The sequence below is a fragment of the Vulpes vulpes genome, chromosome 7 (genome assembly GCF_048418805.1).
Source record: "Vulpes vulpes isolate BD-2025 chromosome 7, VulVul3, whole genome shotgun sequence".
In the NCBI taxonomy this organism is placed as follows: Eukaryota; Metazoa; Chordata; class Mammalia; order Carnivora; family Canidae; genus Vulpes; species Vulpes vulpes.
The window spans coordinates 116,570,824-116,591,719 of record NC_132786.1 but is presented as its reverse complement, the minus strand read 5'-3'; the positions used below and the strand labels follow the sequence as shown (position 1 = coordinate 116,591,719).

The window sequence follows — 20,896 nt, the reverse complement described above, 5'->3', positions numbered from 1 at the left end:
CATAAACGGTATGAGCAAGCTGAACGCAACACAGAGCCCTCCTACTGTCGGAAGCATGGCATTTCACCTGTATCAATATCTCATTTTAAGAAAGCTAATAAGTAAAAAAAAAAAAAAAAACTAATAAGTAAATGGAAGGCTCTTTTAAAACTGTTCCTGGGTGTGGGGCACTCCTTCCCTTTGGTCTTCTTACCCTTAATAGAATTTGATTCAAAGGAAGAATTGAGCTTCGTCCTTTGACAAAGTCAAATATGCCTCCCAACCTGCACTTGTTTACCTCTCTCTGGCCGTGTGGGGGTGTCTCATTCCTGTCTCTGCTGCCTCCAATAGACAGATGAAGGGCTATTTCTGCTTTCCTGATATTCAAGGCCCAGAGGATTTACGTTCTTGAAGATATAAATGTTTTGACTACAGTTTTTCAGGAAATATGTCCCTTCTCTCTCATGTAGCTTATTGCTGACTTAGAATATTTCTATGGATCTACCATCTGTACATGGATAAGGCAAGTTCTCAACTTGAGCAAAGATTTAGTGCAACCTCGAACTGTTTTGAGAAAGAAAATAGATACAAAACACATCAAAGATTTAAATTAACGTCTGTGGGTATGTTTCTTTGCTAACGTTCTTACACATAAAGTGATTTTTTTAAAAAAAATAAATAAGTAGGACTTGCCAGTTTTTATAGCTCTTAAAAAAAAATCCAAGTGTTTAAGCTGGGCTGCAAGCATTTGTGTTTGAGTCAACAAATAGATGTCTCTGGTGGCAGCAAATGGTACCCCTCCGGGAGTTTGAAGTCATGTTGCTCCATCTAAATTAGCCCTCTAGAATTCCAAGGGGCTGTCTGCTATTAACCACAGTTTATGATAATGTTGCTTTCATAAAATTCACTGTGGGTTTTTTTTTTTTCCCTTGCAGATATAAATGCGTTTCGGTTTGCCTAGAGATCCCACTTGTAAAGGGGAAGAAAGGGAGTAACATTTGGGTATATTTCAGGTGGAAGCCAAGCTCATTGACAAACTGGATAGCCTGATGTCGGAAGGCAAAGGTGATGAAACATACCGCGAGCTCTTCAACAGTATGTGAGTAGCATGTGTATGTAAGTCAGTTCCATTCAGAGGATTTGGTGTCAGTGCTGAGCGACTGAGAGCTGCAAAGACAGCCTGGGTCTCACAGGAGTGCTTTGTCTTTGTGTAGTGTGAAATAAAAGATAATTGCCTAACTCTGGCGAATGGATCTTATTATGTTGATGATTAGACACGTCTCCTTATTTTAATCTCTGATTAGGTCAGGTCACTTGTGTTATGTAACAAATCTCTCTCTTTTCAAGCCAAAGCATTAAAACCGGGGCTGCAAGATCATGGTTTTAAGTAGGGTTAAGAGTGGAGAGGAGTGGTGTGATTATCATGTCCGTGTGCAATGCTTTCCAAGGCAAGATGTCCTTGGCTGATTTGTTGGTGGGGAAACTAACCTAGCTGGCATCTGTCTTTCAGCGCTTGATTTGATACATCAATACTAATTGCTCACTCAGCATTATCATTTACTGTCTACCTGTTTCTTATTAGAATATCACAGAAGCAAGTCATTTTTAGTAGTTTCTGTGATTTGGATTTAGATGGAGGACAGAATGACAACAGAGTGCTGGGAGTGAGCTTTGAGGTTGTCCTTATCAATAGAAGGTGATCACAGTCCAGGGTGAATTGCTTATACCAAATTTTCATGCACTGTGTGAGATGGCCAGTGAGGACATGTAAGAATGTTTTAGTACTTTAGGATTTGAAGTCTAACACTTGTTTTCTCTGTGGTTTTCTGTGGATCTTAACCATCTTCAGTTCTAGTATATTGATAAAGTGTGTTTCTTTTTGAAGGCAAGACTAGCTTATGATGCTTGGAAAATGTTTGCAAGTCTTTCAGAAATACAAAAATCATTCAGCAATATATTTTTCTATTACAGAATGTACCTTTCCATGTATTTATGCCCAAGTGTCATGTAAAACTATTAATGCTTTAGGATTGATAAGCCAAAAGCAAAGTTGTATACTTCGTGTTATGATCATTAATTTTAAAAAGTAGATACATTAGTATCCAGGTTTAGGAAGTATTATTAGTGATTGATAGATTTCAAGTTGCCTAATTCAGAATCATCCCTGAACCCTTCAAGAAAATTATATTCAAAGGAAAAGTCAAGAAAGGGTATACAGATTTCTTAGGATGGTGGTGGGTGATGATAAAATACATTCTTTGTACTGAATCCTGAACAAAACCATTTTCTTCTGATACTGTAATTAAACTGGAACTTTTAGTAATTATTCACCAAGCCCTTGTTCATTCTAGTGTACAAAGCGCCGGCGTTTCATGACAGCTGGAGTTTAGCAAGAACTCTGATTAAAACCTCATCCAGTGTAATAAATTGCCTTTGAAAACTGCTCTCATTTCAGTTACCAGTCCTTGGTTGGAACAAAGAAATAAAATGAGCAAGCACTCAGTGAAATGAATCTCTTGAGATTTGTGATTAATTATTTATAATAAACTCACAAGATTAATAAATACATCATTTTATAGTGCCTCTTATCTGCTTTAATAAAAGCCTATAGCTTGCAATTTGGATTGCTTGTGTATAAATGGGGCTTTGAAATAGAAGATGTACCTTGACATTAGAATCAAACCAATAATTAATGTATTAAGCCTCTATAGTTAAGACTGTTTTAAGGTGCCTGATTTCATTCAATGAAGATTATTTTTCTTTTGTGATTTTTAGCATATTATTAGAAATGTTACTATAAATATTTTTCTTTCATGCTTTTCTCATCAGCATATTGGGGTTAAACAAAACCTAAAGTAATGATTAAATATCATTACTACCTGGGCTCAGAAAAGAAAGTGAAAACCTAACTATATTTCAGGAAACAATGAAATGCTTCTTTGGCAATAGAAGTCACCATGAATTAGTATAGGCACAGTGAGTCACCGCACACATTATGAATTAGGAACAAATGCCATTATGGTACAGATTCTCATTTGTTCTCTGTAATTCATATCTAAAACTTCAGAAGCTGAAAGGAGCTCCCTGCTTCCTGAACATGTAGCAATTGCCCAAGTAGCCTCCTTAGAAGGAGACTTGAAATGTGTGCAGTAGTTTCCTTCCTAAGAGCTCACTCACCTCCCCCGCCCCCCCCATATTATCTTCATGGACCCAGAAAACATCTTTTGGAGATAAGTTGAGTCAGGATTTATTATTTTTGATAATGCTGAAATTGTAGATCATAGACACCAGAGTGATATCTCCTGAATAGAGTACCAGAATTAAATCCTGCCTCCCCTGACTCTACGTGATTTACTCATTTGGTTTTATTTATCAAGCACCTCACTGTGTCAGGGATGAATTTTTCTTCTGGGACAGGGGACATTGCAGTGACTGTGCTGTCAGAGCACCCAGTAGGGCACTTGCTGAAAGAGATACCATCCCTCTCATTTCTTTCTCGTGTGTTGCTCTAAGTAATTAAATAAGACTCCAAGTTATTGCAAAGCTATTTTTAAAATTTTTTTAAAGATTTTATTTATTCATGAGAGACACAGAGAGATATAGAGACACAGGCAGAGGGAGAAGCAGGCTCCTCATAAGGAGCCCGATGCGGGACTCGGTCCTGGGACTCCAGGATCACGCCTTGGGCCGAACTGCTGAGCCACCCAGGCATCCCTCGAAGCTCTTTCTTTGGCGATCACACATTTAATTTTAGTTTGGAGACCCAGCATTGGCTATGCAATACACATGTCTAACTCTTGTCTTTGGATTAAGAAGAGCATGGACAGACACGAGTGTTTTATGTAGGAGTGATGGCCTCAATGCCATGGCACGATGATGTAGAGAGAAGCCAACTTAGGGTCAGATCCTACCTCCCCCTGTTAATATTCTTTCACAGAGTAAGAGCCTGTTGAGCATTATGTCATCCTACAGAACTGTGGTGTAATGTATCCCTCTCTCCCATGTTACGGAAGCCCATTGCCTATCAACTTGGCAATCAGAAATCACCCTTCACTGTTACTGGATGCATTCCCTGTGTACTCAGCCTGGGCCCATGGGCATGATTATAGACCAAATAAAAAAATACCCCATCTCAAAAAAAAAAAAACAAAAAAAAAAAACCCATCTCACCAAAGTTATCTCTAGAAAGACTCTTCTCTTCTTGTTGATAGGCTCCCCTTCTCAGTTAAATGGGGAGAACAAGCTTCCTGACAGAGCAGGCTGGCTGTGAAAGCAAATGACTAGGGTTCTGGACCTGTTCTGAGGGTCTGAGATTAGTCGAGGTTAAGGAGGCTCTGCACAGCTGTGCCCCTTCTTACAGGAGGGCTTCTCTAGCTCTGATTTCTTACTGCATCAGGAGCTGTGCAAATTAATGAAATTCATGCCCACAAAGGAAGTCTCCATATATTTTTAGAATCATTACTTAACTTGAGTTCTTTGTTTTTCAGCCCGTAAAGTATATGAGGTGTGGGCTGTCACTTGGGGAAATTTCTCCATCATCCTGCATTGCTTTGGCAGGCAGATTTGCATTTGAGAACTTGGTTCAATACCAGTTTGGCATTTAAGCTTGAAACAGGTGCTGTTCGGAGGTTTGTTTGGTTTTTTTTTTGTTTTGTTTTGTTTTGTTTTTTAAATAAAACACATTTAAACAAACTAAGGGACCTTCCCTGGGGAATGATTAGTCAGGGCAGGCCCCATCGCTTCCTATACTTCTCCCTCCCCTGCTCCCTCTCTCCTCCCACTTAATCCATGGAAGCAAGTCAGAGGAAACCACGAAAGGAATGATCAGAGATGCTTGGGCAACAGATGAGGAAACAAGACACAGGACATTGGAATGGCAACAGCAAGAAGTGGGGAGGGAAACTGAGAGAGAGCAGAGCCACGGGAAGAAAGGAAGGAAAGAAGGAAGCTAGCTAGCTTTGGCAGAATGGCTTTTTTCTTTAATGTTTATTTTTCCTTTAAGCACAATATATGATTGGCTTAGATTGTAGTCGTGAGAAATGCTTTCTCTCTCCACTATTCCCCGAGACCGAGATGAAAGGGATGCAAGATTTTAGACAGAAAAGATCATTAAATGCGGAGGGGTAGGGAAGGATCCTCCCAGTGCCATGCCTGTGCTCTTACTTTTATCTTTCCGAGAAAGTTCAGTCCCTAAAGGCTTTGCCAAGCGCATGCTTAATTTGCCAAGAGGCAGGAGTGAAAGTCAAACAGATCCTAATTATCCTGATTGTTGTGATTTTGTGTTTACGAAGTGCCTCTGCTCCAAGGGGCTTAAGATTAGGGGAGATGTAGGAGGAGAGATGTGGTTCGGTACTCGTCATCAATCTGCTGTAACAGCCACATAGACAATCCCCCATGATTAATGACAAAATGAATGAAACTGTTGAGTGAGTGCACAGATAGTACAATATGTATTGAGTGGGCAAATGTGAAGGGAAGGGAAGGAACGCCAAACGTCATACCGTCTGTACAAGGATTTTCCTCTAGCACTTGCATCGCAGTAAAATTGCCTGGATGAAGATGCATTCCACCGAGAGGTAGGAAAACATTTTTCTGCGAATAAAAGCAAGATCTTATTTCAAAGTAAACTTCGAGGTACTCCTGTTGTTGCTTTTCGTGGTGTTATTTGCTGTGGGTAGGCTCCAGCCTCTTGAGTGTAAGAGAAAAGCCAGGGGGAAATGTCTTGGAGCTGTGGGGGTGCTTGTATATTTTGTAAAAAATGATCATATGCATGTGTTCGTATTTTATGACTTGGATAATCTGAACATCAATTTGCTTTGTCAATGCTTCCTGGATTAGAATTCCACTATTTGGTCCCTATCCTAGGTAAGACATTGTTTGCAAATCGTGCTACTTGTGAGATGTTGCAGTGGTTGCTAAGGCATTTAAGGTACTGATGAAAGTAAAATGGTTGTCATGGTGACTGATAAAAATAAATGTTGAAAATGCCCTGGGTTCTTTCTTTTCCAGTCTACTAAAGAAAATTGAGCGGGAAACATGGAGGGAAAGTGGCGTTTCATTAATCGCCACCGTAACTCGTCTGATGGAGAGGTTGTTAGATTACAGGTAAGCAGAGTCCCCCCATCTCCCAGGTGTGATGTGCTCCAGCTAGAAAGTCCCAAAGTTCAAATGCAGTCAACTTTCCGCTGGAGTTAATCACGCAAAGGATTGATAATCAGATCGCAGAACCTTGTGCAGTAGGATAATGGACTTGTAACTGGCTGGCTTTGAGTTTTTTGTTGATTTTTCCCCCCTTTTTCTCTCTTTGTTTTGGTTGACGGTTCTTTCAAAGTCTTAGAGTGAGTTGAGAAGGTTCTCAGAGTCCCATTAGTAAAGGAATCCTTTTTGGTGTTTAGACTCAGCCAGTAGAACCAGTCGATCCGTGTGGGTTTTAAGGTGAGGACATTGTGACAGAAAATTGTACAGTCATGCTGCTTTCTTATGAAACGGGGTGCTGTGTGGCGCACACCACCGTTACCTTTCATAGACGGGAATTTTTTATTTTTTATTTTTAAATTATCTCAACTGTTAAAGCAGTTCGTCCCATTTAAATGCGTGGTGTTTTTCTTTTAAGAATGAATCCCTCCTTCTTGTTGTTGATGGCCAGGCTTCCAGCTATGTCTCACCCCTCTGGAAGAAGGAGTATAAGAACACATCTTCACTCTTCCTTCTCCCAGAGGACCCCCCCCCCATCTATTGACAGGGAGCGCAGTCCACATGCAAGTAAAATGCGCCCCAGAAACAGGTGCTCAGCAATGTCTCACCTGAGATCATATAGCCTGGGGCAGCTCCTCTGGTCCCCAGAGCCTCTGTCTCAACTACTTGCAAATTGCCTCGGTCCCTAACAGTACTTCCCCACCTCCCCACCCCCGCCTTAAATGAAGAAACTGTCCCTAGGAAGGGAGTTCTGAGTTCTGACGATTGCTTTTTGTTTTTAGGGACTGCATGAAAATGGGAGAGGTAGATGGCAAAAAGATTGGCTGCACAGTTAGCCTTCTGGTTAGTAAACTATTCCCCTTTTCTTCCTTTTAGCCTAATGTTTGATTTTTCACAGAAATACTGTTTTGCTTGTTTTTAGTTTACAATGTGTGTGTTTTTTTTTTAATCTGGATGTTTCTTAGAAGAGCTTGAAAGTGTTTTCAAAAGAAGCTTCAGGTTGAATTAAATCCCAGAAAACTCTCAGCTGCGAACACTGTAGAATGCACCCACTGCATCCCCCGAGGCTCCGTGAGATCAGAGTGATGCCCCCTCTTCTCCTGTGGCACTGCTTCACCATCCCCGAGTCTTTGGTGGCTTTCCTAGGAAAAGGCACAGGGTCCCCGGGTAGAGATCTTTTTACCTCTGTGCAGACAGTTTCTTTCTTTCTGTCCCTCCTCTTTTTTTTTTTCTGTCCCTCTTCTTATAGTCAGTCTACATTTTAATGAATACTCGTCATCTCTTCTTTTGTGAACAAATGACAGTTTCTGCTTAACGCACTAATTTCGCTCTCTAGTTTGTTGGCAAACTAAGTGTCTGATACCACTATGGTTAAGTTTTGCATTATAACTAAGATAACCATATAATCGATCACCCAAACAGGACTTTTTTTTTTTTAAGAGTAAAATTAAAAATGATGTCAGGAAAACAGGCTGCACCAGAATTTTCCTGGAAAACTGAACTGTATTGAAATGTCTCATCACTAATTATCAAATAGGATGGTTGATAGGATTCACTTCTCACCAAAGAGCTAAAGAATAACCATCCATAGAGACATTGTTTTGTATATATATATTTTAATATAGGGTTTATTGATGCTTTTGATGATTTCCCTTAGTCAGATTTGAAATACAGACTATGTGACTGCTTCCAGTTCTAAATTTGTGAGTACTTATGTTGCAGAAGAGATGCAGCCTCACCAGCTATTCTAAGTGCCTGTACAGACAGTCTTATCTTGACCGTGGTTGTTGGGATCGCTCACATGCCCCACTCTTCTCTCTTGGCCGGCACCCTGGAAGTGTCCTTTGTCCCCCTCTCATTCTCTCTGATCCCAGCTCACTGGCTTTAGTCTTTTCAGCCCGTCTTGTTTATTCCCCTCAGAGCCCCTCTTCAAAGCACAGGACTTCTGCTTTCTCCTTACCAGTGTCCCTCACTCGCCTTCTCACTGAGCCGTGCTCCTCTCCGGGTACGTGCCCGTGTCCTTCTTAACCACACTTGCTGCTTGTTCCTCATTTCGAATTCAGGCACCACATCTCCACCTCCAATACCAGTCACTAAAAACTGTGAGACCCCAGAGTCCTCTCTCAGGCCACATCTTGTGCCCTTTCTTCCATCATTTTTGTCATCAGACCCAACAGTGACATCAGGCCACCAGGCCAGACTCACGAGGCCAGCCCACTCACCTCCTCCCTGGGCTCTCATTTCTTTTCTTTTCTTTTCTTTTTTTTTTTTTTTAAAGATCTTATTCATGAGAAACACAGAGAGGAGAGAGAGAGAGGACGAGACACAGGCAGAGGGAGAAGCAGGCTCCATGCAGGGAGCCCGACGTTGGACTCGATGCCCGGTCTCCAGGATCAGGCCCTGGGCTGAAGGCAGCGCTAAACCGCTGAGCCACCCGGGCTGCCCTGGGCTCTCATTTCTAACCTTGAGCGTAGTCATTACCAATTTTAAGTCTCCTGTGTGTGTTTCCCCAGTGTCCTGCCTGCCCTTGCCAGCCTTCTACCACATTCGAGATCCTCAGCCCGAGCTGCCTCTGTATCAGTGTTTGGGAAGAAGAGCCAAAGTGCTCTGTAAACTCTGTCTTCTTAATCTGTCTCCTTAACCCCAGCTTTTCCAAGTGCCCGCCACAAAGTCTTAGAAATAACCTCAAAGGACAACCTTTACCTTTTTCCAGAACAATCGTCTTCTCTTGTCTCCATCTTCTCCCACAGTGCTTTCTGTGTGCAGGTAAACAGGTACGTGCAAGACTCTAGGCTCACTTCCTCAGTTGGTGTAACAAAAGAGATCATTTCCTCGGATGAAGGAATGAATGTTCTGCCCAAAATGTGTGTAGTCCCCCAGCAGGAATAAGCCAGACACCTAATAAAAATCAGTAGCCCCAGCAGGATTCACTTGACACAAAGAATTTATCCTGTTGGCTTTGCGCTAAGAACAATCTTCACAGAAAATGTTAACATTGTGAGAGCTGTTCTAATTTCAAACTAGCACAAGAAGGCTTATTATCCAAGTGCCAGATACATAACTTTGAAGCTAATCTTTTTAGCTTCTAGTCCATATGGAAAGTTCTTGATATTTTCTAGTAGTAATATGGTTCTCTTCAGCTACTCACTTCCTCTTAGAGGTTTTTCTTAACTCTTTGGAAAGACCATTTCCAGATAGTCTTCAGGAGAGCTCTGGCATCCTTCACAAGATTGAAGTTATACTAGTGTTAAATCGGTAAAAATGCATAATGCTTGACATGACTAATACTAGGAAATGTAATTATTGTTTTGTTCTTTGTGTCACAAGTTTTGCCAGACATATGTGAAGAATTCTCATCTGCTGACTGGAGAAATTTTTCTTCTTCTTCTTTTATTTTTTTTTTTTTTAAGGAGAATTATTCATTTACAAAGTGATCACTTATTTTCTCAAAAAAAAAAAAAAAAAAAAAAGCTGCTTCTTACCAGAAAGCTATTAGAGCAAATCATCCCTTAATAATGTAAAAAGCCTGCTGTGGGGTTGTTAGACTTGTGTTTACGGTACAACAATTCTTGCTAATTAAAATGCTTTTGCTTATAATAAGAGAGATGTGACTAGCACTATTTGCTTAGATATTTAAAGAATGCCAAGATCTATAGGCAATAAGAAGAAAAGGGGGAGGATAATGGTATAAATTGGGAGAAAAAAAACTCTTACAATGCATTCAACTAAATGTCAGTGCCTCAAGGTTATAAGACTTCTCCTATTGAAGAATAGACACCTATTAGGTAGTGGACAGAAAGTACATTTGACAGAAAGTCCTCAGGCTTGAAGCCAAGAACAATTTAAGCAGCCACGTTGGCTAGTTTGGTTCATCACCAGATCCCTGTCTAGCTTTGAATCAGTTTCAAAGATTTTTAGAATTCCTGGTCTTTCTCCCTTAAAAAAAAACTGTCACTCCTTGAGGTCAACAGATTTATCCCCATATCACCACTCATTTTCCTTTCTTCCCCATACTGGCTAGATCAGTCAACAACAGTGATAGTAGTTTGGATGACTTGAGCAGGGATTTCATATTGTACAATGAATGATCTGCTAACAAAAAATGCCCATTTAGAACCTCATGGCATCTTGCTTTTTGCTAGAACCTAACGTCATGTACATTTTTGTTGTATGTTTACTAAGTTCAGTGAGGGCTGAGGTACTTTGCACAATGTTGTGGAGGAGTACATGTGGGTGTGTATAGCTTATGCCTTTAAAAAGCCAATGTAATGTGTCCAGGTAGGTCAGAGTTGAATTTTTCATAACACATAACCACGTAATGTGTCCAGGTAGGTCAGAGTTGAGTTGAATGTTCTCAAAACATTTTAGAGAAGTTTAATAAGATCCAGATATCTTTTCTTTAAATAAACAAAAATATTTCCAGTAAGCATGCCCCTCTATAAATAGTTTGAAATCTCTTGTTAATAATCCCTTGGCTGGAAAAACTGAAACTCCAACACAAGAAACTCAGAATAGTACCTTACCAGTAAAGAACATTTTCATTTGCCCTCCTTTACAGGATTCTTCAGAGGAAGAAAAAAATGCTTTTACCTTATTTTTATTTATCCTTACCCATAGATTTTAGAAACTTTTTTTTTCTTTAGAGCAAAATATGTTTGAAACTTGAAATTAAGCTATCCTTTGACTACCAGTAGTCAGGCTTAATAAGCAGAGTAATCTGTTACATATTTTTAATATTTTTAGTTGAATAGGCAGTAAAAACTAACAAATAGTGTACAAAAGAAATGTGAGTCACTGGTAGTGACACTATCCAAGCATTACCAGCTTATCCGGTAGTTGCTAGGTAATGTTTAACACAGACAGTATTGCATTAAAAGTATATCACTGGGTCTCTTTACTTAATTTTTAAAAAGACATTTATTTAAAAAAAAAGACGCTTATATGGAGGAATGCATCCATTCTCGCGGTTCCAGACATGGAACTTCTACAGAGTAAAAGGCAGCTGTTTGCAGGCCTGACTGTTGAGAAACGGTCCATACCTGTATTTTTTTTTTACAGAACTTCTATAAAACTGAACTGAACAAGGAAGAGATGTACATACGCTACATCCACAAACTCTATGATCTGCATCTCAAAGCCCAAAACTTTACAGGTAATTCTTTCTGTCTTTTGGCTCAGGCTGGGGAGAGTGGGCTGGACACTGGTTTATTAGACATGTCACTCCCTGGGTTTTTACATTTAGAGCTGAGGCCTCAAGCATTGCATTTGTACTTCCAAACTGAAATTTTTGCTTGGATCTATGTTTCTGAATACTCCATTTTAATGTATTGGCTTTGACACTATACCACTTGGCATTGTTTTTTGAGAGGTTGCTTTTGCAATTACCAAATACATATCTAACTTTTCAGAGTCCACTTACAGTTGGTATTGTAGCACTTCAAATTAAATGCTATGTTGTCATTGTCCTATGTATTACATGTGCATGCATTGAAAACCCCATATTACTGTTTGTATTGCTCTTTCTTCATTCAGGAAAGTTCTCAGCTACTCTTTGTTACCATTTTTATTCAACCTAAAGAACTTGTCTTCATATTTCTTTTAAAGTAGATCTAGTGGTGAGGGGCACCTGGGTGGCTCAGTCAGTTCAGTGGCTGACTCTTGGTCTCCAGTCAGGTCATGATCTCAAAATTGTGAGTTCGAGCCTTGTGCTGGGCTCTGTGCTCAGTGCAGTCTACTTTGGATTCTCTCTCCCTCTCATTCTCTCTCTCTCTTTCTTAAATAAATAAATAAAATCTTTAAAAACAAAACAAAAAACTAGATCTAGTAGTGAAGAATTCTCTTTGTTTTGCTTCATCTGAGAATGTCTTCATTTTGCCTTTATCCCGGAAGGATACATTTGCTGGATATTGAATTCTGGGTGGATAGTTCTTTTGTTTCAGTATTTGAAAAATGTTGCTCTGCTGTCTTCTGGCCTCCATGGTTTCCAATAAGACATCAGCATCATCTAAATTTTGTCCCTATGTTTAATGTCTAAGTTTCTCTGGTTGCTTTTAAGCCTTTATCTTTGGTTTCCAGCAGTTTGATTATGATGTACATGGACATGGGCTTTCTTTAAGATTATCCTGTTTAGGTCACGGTGTCTCTTGAATTTACAGACTTATTTCCTTCACCAGATTTGGGAAGTTTTCAGGCATTATTTCCTCAAATGTGTTTTCCCTACCAGTCCTTGTCTTTTGGGACTCTGATGACATGAATGTTAGGCCTTTTGGTATTGTTCCATAAGTTCTTGGGGCTTTATTAATTTCTTTTCCCCAATGTTTCTTCTTTCTTTCTTGTTCAAATAGGATAATTTCTGCTGATCCATTTGCAAATCCACTGTCTCTTCTCTGCCATTTCCATTCAGCTACTGAGACCTTCCAGTGAAATTTTAATTTTTGTTACTTTATTACTCAGTTGTAAAATTTCCTTTCCACTTTTGGTTTTTTGTATGTTTGGTTTGTTGTTGTTTTGTGGGGTTTTTTGTAGCTTCCTTTTCTTTGCAGGGAGCTTATATCTTTCTATTCAAGAGCATTCACTTTTGGGGCCCTTGGATGGCTCAGCTGTTGAGCGTCTGCCTTGGGCTCAGGTTGTGATCCTGGGGTCCTGGGATCGAGTCCCACATTTGGCTCCCTGCAGGAAGCCTGCTTTTCCCTCTACCTATACTCTGCCTCTCTCTCTGTGTGTCTCTCATGAATAAATAAATTAAATCTTTAAATTAAAAAAAAAGGAAATCAAATGCCAAAACCAAAATGAATGAGATGTTTGAATGACATCGCACACCAAATTTAAAAATTGCTTTTTCCATGTGCCTCCTCTCTGTGATCTTCCTCATTTTTCCTATCTCCCAAGGGCTCCTTTACCTAGCACTCTAGCTTAATCAAAGCCAAATTGGTCAAAGCCAAGGCTTGATTCCACCCCCCCCCCCCCACACACACACACATTATGATGCACTCCATACACCCTTCCTGGGAGCCAAACACTGAACAGAAGAAAAGCCCGTGGACGCCTCTGCTGCCATTGTGATTGTTTGCACTGTCCACTCCACAAGTTTGCTCTGTGTTCCTGGGACCCAGAAGAGGCTGGAAGGGTCAAAAGTACTCCACCCAGCCCAGGAAGTTCCTCAGTCCTCTCACCAGAGGAGCTTTCCTTGGAGCCTTTTCTGTCCATTTCCATTTGTAGTTCCAGGAGACCAGGAAGGCTAAGCCAGGACATGGGAAAGGAAAAAAAAAAAAAAATGAGAAGTCACTACTTTTTTTTTTTTTTAAAGATTTTATTTATTTATTCATGAGAGACACAGAGAAAGAGGCAGAGACATAGGCAGAGGGAGAAGCAGACTTCCTGTGGGGAGCCTGACATGGGACTCTATCCCAGGACCCTGCACCAAGCCAAAGGCAGATGCTCAACCACTGAGCCACCCAGGCTCCCCGAGAGCTCACTATTTTATGGTCATTCTTTAAGTATCGTTTTTCTTACTCTTCCTGCCTTCTTTTTTTTTACTTTTCAGAATCCTCCAAGAGTTGCTTTATATTTTCTGCCTAGGGTTTTTAGTTACAATCAGTGGGAAAGGTAGGATATGAGATGCTTCCTACCTTGTAACCAGAAAACAATGCTTTAGCTGGATGTAGGAACTATAAATTTGAGTCTGCTGCCACACTGTTCTTCCCAGGAACTCCTGAATTGTGGCCCTTCCTCCAGCTTTAAAAGAAAGCAATCCTTTCAGAAATGGTGCTTGTGTGGCCAGAATTTAAATAATGCCTCCAGCTACTGTGTCACTGTATCAATTAACAGCATCTCCGTTGACTCAGTGTGGAGACCTTGGTATCTCTGAGCCTCCTGCAATCTAATCATTCACCGTGTTCTATTCATTTCCCTTCCTAACAATCTCTCAAAAATATTTCCCTTTCTTTGTTTCCCCCCTTCCCTACCCCCCCTCCCCCCAGGCCTCTGTGTGGCCTTCGTGGTCTCACGCCTGGACTGTTTCTTAAGTAGCCCCAGAGTTCTTCCCTAGAGCAGAGGGGCAGAGACTGCAGCCTGCAGACCAACCACCTGATCTTGTAAAGGAAGTGTTACTGGAGGGGCACCTGGGTGGCTCAGTCGGTTGTCTGCCTTCGGCTCAGACCATGATCCTCAGGGTCCTGTGATCAAGCCCCACATGGGGCTCCCATCTCAGCAGGGAGTCTGCTTCTCCCTCTCCCTTTGTCCCTCCCCCTGCTTGTGCTCACTCTCAGGTATGTGTGCATGTGCTCTCTATCTTTCTCTCTCAAATAAATAAATAATCTTTTTTTAAAAAATGTGTTATTAGAACTCAGCCACACTCACTTCCGCAGACATTGTCTATGGCGGCTTTTGTGCCACAAAAGGCAGAACTGAGTAGCTACAACAACAATCACATCACCTGCAAGCTAGACTGTAAATCATGATCATTTTAATTATCAGTGTTTTTTATTGTCTGGCCCCTTTCGACAATTTCACCAGCCCCTTCTCTAGATAGAACTGTTTTTAGTTGGTATCTTCTACAAAAAAAAGAAAAAAGTTTAAACTCTTTATTCAGGGTCCATCATCATAAAACCAACACCTGCCCATCTGTGCAGCCTCATCTTACCACTTGGACTACGTGCCTTGTCTTCATCCTTCAGGGCGTGTGTCTTTACCATCTTTTTCTGGATTTCTCTCCCTTTTATTTCCCACAGCAACCTCATGCCCCCCACCCTTCGCCCATGCCCTGAGTTGATGATTGCCACTCTTTAACCATTGCATTTTTTTCAGATTTCATGAAAGTAGTTATCAAATTGTATTTAATAGTTATATAAGGGGTGTGTGTAGGTAGGTAGATAGAGATATCTCTAGGTTTTTTCTTTTTGAGATATCTCTAGTTAAAGAGTGAATTTTAAAGACGTAATTTTTTCTTCTTAGTCTTCTCCTTTTAGTGCCTAGCCGTGTGAGATTTGTTTTTGTCTTTGAGAGAGAGAGAAAGAGGAGAGAGAACACATGTGCATGGGGGAGGTGAGGGAAGGGCAGAGGGAGAGGGAGAAGCTCCAGGCCTGACACCCAGAGCAGAGCTGGCATGAGGCTCAGTCTCAGGACCCTGAGATCATGACCTAAGCAAAAACCAAGCGTCATATACATAACCGACTGAGCCACCCAGGTGCCCCAGCAGTGTGAGATTTAAATAAATGCATCACCAATAAATTTACTTGGTTAAATTTTAACACCTGCAGAGATTTTTCTCCTTCAATATTGATAATTCCTGAGTCACTAAGGAAGCCCCAGTATCTCTTCACACAGATGCGCTGATGGTTTTGATTAAATAGACTAAGATTCTGGAGGTATGTTGTCTGGGAGTTTCACTGACCATTTTCATAGTAGTTAGTAGCCAAATTTTGACAGAAATGGTGAGCTTAGTTATTAGAGCTGTAGAAACCACCTTGTGGACTAATTTTAAAGGTCATTAAAAAAGAAATGAGGGAGGGAACTTAGGACAAGCTCTTGCAGCTATGTAATAGACGTATTTTGGTTCTCTTAAACAGTCCAAATCTGTCGGATTATATTTCAGCAATGGGCAGGTTGTTTTCCTTTAATTTGTTTACTGAACTTGCAGTTTTTATGTCCCTCAAAGTCATAAGAAATAAGTTCTCCTCCCATGCAGCATTTTATTCATCACTCCTCTGTCCTCATTTTTGTGTGTCCTTGGAGAAAGAGAAATTAATGGGAAAACTTCTCTATCTTTATAGGATCCTGTTTAAATGGCTTTAACCCTTTGCAGCCTTCCGTGACAGTACTCTTCATTCCTAATTTATCTCCAGTCTTCTCCTGTGTTCTTCCTTGTTGCATATTGGTGTCCTCACTGTATATTTGTCAAGATGATGGAGTGAGAGGGTCCGTGTTTAATTATGTGGTGATGCCTTTTGTTCAAAATTATAAATACTTTTTCAATGATTGCTGGAAATTTTGGATATGATTCATTCTTCCCTCTTCAGTACATGCTATTGTCTTCTTGAGATGCAGAAGAAAAAATATCCGATGTATTGCCATAAGGCGTCTACAGTTTGCTAATGTGTTTAAAATCAGCCTCAGTAGTCTCCTGTGTCGGTCATGCCTCAAACGGATATATGTTTGATTTCATGAAAAGTTTCTTTTTTTTTAATATTTTATTTATTTCTTCATAAATAAGACACAGAGAGGCAGAGACATAGAGAAAGAAGCAGGCTCCCTGCAAGGAGCCCAATGTGGGACTTGATCCAGGGACTCCAAGATCACGCCATGGGCTGAAGGAGCGCTCAACTGCTGAGCCACCCAGGTGTCCCTCGTGAAAAGTTTCTACTGCTTCCATTGCACATACCATTTTCCCCAGAAAGACATCATTTTCTTGAATCAGATTCTGAAACAAGTGTCACTGATTTCACACTTTTCCATGTCCCCATTCAGTCACTCGTCAGCTTCTGATGGCTTGTCAATACCTGCTTATCTTCAGGGGCACACCCATCTTCTATCACGCCCTGGGACCATCCCAGAGCAAGCATGATTTGGAAAGCACTTTAGGGACTAAAATCCTTTCATTGCCCCTCTCCCTACTTTTAATTTTTTTTTATTGTAAAATTTATGTAACATGGAATTTACCATCTGACCTGTTTTTAAGGTCACACGTCAGTGGCATGAAGTACATTCCCACTATTGTGCGACCATCACCTTCCTCCCTCCGGAACTTTATCATCTGCACAAACCAAAACTATACCCATGAAACAGTAACTTCCCATTTTCTCTTCCCCCACCATTCTACTTTCTGGCTCTGTGAACTGGACTTTCATTGCCCTTCCATTCACTCCCTGTGGGCAGCTGAATGCTTCAACTTAGTCTTTCTCATCCTTTTCTCTATGAAATAATTAATCGCAAGAATATTTTGTGAATTAGCAGGCCTGGGGGAGACACACAAGAAATTTGAGAGAAAAAAGTGATCATTCCTGTGCTGTGTATTAAGAGAAAAAGGAGTTATTCAGCAAGAGTTGGAAGGAACAGTCTGTGAGGGGTTGCAGGTGTCAGCCCATGTGGTAAATGAAGGGAACTATGGATTATTCACGTGGCAGGAGCAAAGTGTATAGACAGAGGAACAAAGACACACACAGAGCTTTCTTAGATGCTTGGCATTTATTATAAGGATATGTGGGGAATTAGAGATCAGGAAATCATCTCAGGATGTCTCACCGAAAACTAGAAAGCTATTCAGATACAGTGCAGAACTGACAGTCATTATTATCATCATTCTTGTCCTGTCAAAAGCAGCCTTCCATGGCAACCTATGTTGTGGCGATTCAGCTCTGTTTCTGCATCCACCAAGTAACCAACAGCCCTTAGCCAATACTCTTCTCTGTCCATGTCACATTCAGCTTCCACAGGAAAGACTGTGGCTAGTGCCCATTAAAGCAGAAGGTACCTCCATCCCTTGGGGAAGCTTTCTTGCAACAACTGCTTCCAGGTCAGGATACATCTTGTTCCATTCAGCAAAAGCCAATGATGGGATCCAGGGGCCCCAACCATGGAGGCTGGAGGCTTCTTAGGAGAAACAGTGGTGAGCTCCTTCTTACCTGTACTGGGTGGAGGGATAAAGGGAAATGTGAGCAGAGAGGTTGGTAGGGACCAGTTCACGGCCAGCCTTCTCTGTCATGTTAGGAAGCCTACATTTATTGTGAGCTACTGAGAATCCCCCTGATTCAGGGGAGCGACATGATCCTTGGCGGTTGAAAGATCATACTGGTAACAGTGTGCAAACTGAACAGAGGGGAATAAGAGACCGCTGGTGGGTTATGAAAGCTTTTGCAGTTATTGAAGCCCGGAGACTAAGCTCACCAAAGGTAATTAAGAAGAAGAAAAGTCAGAGCCTGTGCTTCACAGGACTTCTGTGCAGAAGAGGCAAGAAAAAAGTGATAGGGACCCAGACCTTTCTTATTACAGCTACATTTTATATGCTGAGATGGCCAAATCACGTAGGACTTAACATGCTACCTTAGAGCCTTATGTGTAGCTACTCTTAAGGCAAATAAGTGAAGATTAAGTATGACCATTTATTGGTATTATGTTCAAAGCTACCATTACATGTGTTTGTTTGTTTGTTTGTTTTTTAAGATTTATTTATTTGAGGGAGAGAGAGCTTGAGTGGGAGGGGCAGAGGGAGAAGGAGAGAGAATCTCAAGCAGACTCTGACAAGCACAGAGCCCAACATGGGACTCAATCTCATGACCCTGAGATCATGACCCAAGCGTAAACCAACCGACTGCACCACCCAGACGCCAACCATTACGTCATTTAAGAGACATATAGGGATGGTAATGGATTAATAACATAAGGGTTTGTCTATTCAATTTAATAAATGACTTGGCTGTCACAATATTAAAGGAAAAAAAAATAATCATAGTCCTTCATCAGTGACAATGGAACTCTGGTTCCTGTTGATCTGTTTGGCCAGATTCAGGGAGAGACCTGCAGAATGGCAATTAAGTGCACTACCTGCCAACTGTGCTTAGGCCTACAGATAACCATTTCCATGTGTGTATACAGAATATCACCCCTTTTTTTTTTTTTTTTTTTAAGATTTTATTTATTTATTCTTGAGAGATAGAAGGAGAGACAGAGCCAGAGACACAGGCAGAGACACAGGCAGAGGGAGAAGCAGGCTCCATGCACCGGGAGCCCGACGTGGGATTCGATCCCGGGTCTCCAGGATCGCGCCCTGGGGCAAAGGCAGGCGCCAAACCGCTGCGCCACCCAGGGATCCCAGAATATCACCCCTTTACATGTTTTCCCAAGAAATCCCAACCACGTCATTACTGAGATTTGTGGGGCCAACTGAGCATCATACCACACAACAGTCCTCCCTCTATATCCCTGTCTCTCTCTTTACACATATACACACACACTTCTTACCAACACTTTTGCCCTTCCTAGTCCCTCCTGTTACTAGATTTTTTTCTTTTTCTTCTCTACCTTTAGCTCCTCTCTGTCTTCTTTGCACCTCCCAAATTCTGCCTCGATCCCCTAACCCTGCCCCAGAACACCATTTTCAAACTTTTCAGCCTTTTATTATCAAGAAGAATTTAATTACCATTTTTCGTTTCCTAGTATGTCCTTTGTAAGATGCCCATAGTCTCACCCCAAGGGATTTACCAGTGCACTTCCCCAGCAATCAAAGGCATGTTGCCCTATTTCTTTGAACAAGCTCCAACAATATATCCTTAAACATTTTTATTACCCCAGCAGCATTGTAGAAGCAAGGAAGAGGAATGGGAAGAGAAAGCAAGAAAGAGAGAGAAGTAAGGGAGAGAATTAATATAGGGAGCCAAAATATAAAATATACAGTTCCATCTTCCAGGGGGAAGTTATCACTCATTAGTCTGCTCTTGCATATATTCTGAACATTTTTTCTTCATTATCATGAAATTCAACGAATTTTTTTTTTTTCCAATTTATCCCAAACCAGCCCTGTTTGAGGGGATGCTGTTTGGGATCCTGTCTTTTTTTTTTTTTTTTAAGATTTTATTTATTTATTCATGAGAGACAGAGAGAGAGAGAGAGAGAGAGAGAGGCAGAGAAACAGGCAGAGGGAGAAGCAGGCTCCATGCAGGGAGCCCAATATGGGACTCGATCCCTCAACTCTGGGATCATGCCCCGAGCCAAAGGCAGATGCTCAATGCTGAGCCACCCAGGCGTCCCTGGGATCCTATCTTGATCACAGCCTTCCCACTCAACTTTCAGAGGCTGCATATACTCTCCTGTTGTACGATGAGCTGCTGGAATGGTCTGATCGGCCCCTCCGGGAGTTCCTGACCTACCCCATGCAAACAGAATGGCAGCGAAAGGAGCACCTACACCTTGCCATCATCCAGAATTTTGACCGAGGCAAAGTACGTAGCCCTACTCCGCCCCCTCCATGGCCTCTCTCAAGGTGGTTGTGTGGGTGGCATGTGTCCTTTCATTTAGTTTTTTGATGCCCACCTCCTCAAGCCAGGCACCCTCAGGTTTTAATGTGCATTGAAAACACCTAAGAGTCTGTTAAAATTCCCAGGTCCCACCTCTAGACATTCTGATTAGGTCTGTCTGGCATAAGCAGGGGATTTTGTGACTTTAACAAGGACTTCAGGAGATTCCAGTGTGTGCAAACTTGGGGCCATATTTTGAAAAACACTGGTCCAGAGGTTTTAACACCAGGTATTTTATTTTCTGGAAAATCATTACCACCCTCACCCACCTCCCCAAATCTGCATGTGTTTTGCCCCATTCCACTTTCTTTGTAAGGCAAAATAAATGAAACTCACTTTGTTTAAAGAATATTACGGCATCCCATCATATACTTAAGAGATGCCATGGGGTATGGAAAAACCTCACTGAGCTAATGATGCCATTCAGCCCATTACTTCACCTGCTCCCCACCCATCTCCCTCTTTAAGAGCTTGCAGTGCCCTTTAGGAAAACTTATGAATCCAACCACAGTTGTTTATTTGATTTGAACATTTGGCTGCTTTGATGATACCTGTCTTAGATTTAAATATAGCTCCCCAAATGCCAAGGTTAAACAGGAGACTAAAATACAAACAGTGGCTGTCGTTCTTTTACAAAACATAATTGCATAATTTGATGCAAGGGAATTGCTTCTTTGCGATCCTCCTTTATTATTTATCTAAATACACTGACATAT

General features: G+C 41.2%; 1 protein-coding gene across 7 annotated transcripts in view; it reads left to right on the top strand.

The window, feature by feature from the left end:
• Positions 1-20,896, top strand: part of DOCK4 (dedicator of cytokinesis 4) — a 407,219-nt gene that overhangs the window by 349,143 nt on the left and 37,180 nt on the right. For 5 of the 7 annotated variants that reach the window (XM_072764775.1, XM_072764774.1, XM_072764771.1 and 2 more), the window contains exons 32-37: positions 993-1,078; positions 5,818-5,844; positions 5,989-6,084; positions 6,957-7,017; positions 11,233-11,326; positions 19,957-20,105. In XM_072764775.1, coding sequence (XP_072620876.1) covers positions 993-1,078; positions 5,818-5,844; positions 5,989-6,084; positions 6,957-7,017; positions 11,233-11,326; positions 19,957-20,105 — 513 coding nt within the window. The remainder of the gene's footprint in view (positions 1-992; positions 1,079-5,817; positions 5,845-5,988; positions 6,085-6,956; positions 7,018-11,232; positions 11,327-19,956; positions 20,106-20,896) is intronic. The other 2 variants (XM_072764773.1, XM_072764772.1) reach the window with 1 other exon arrangement.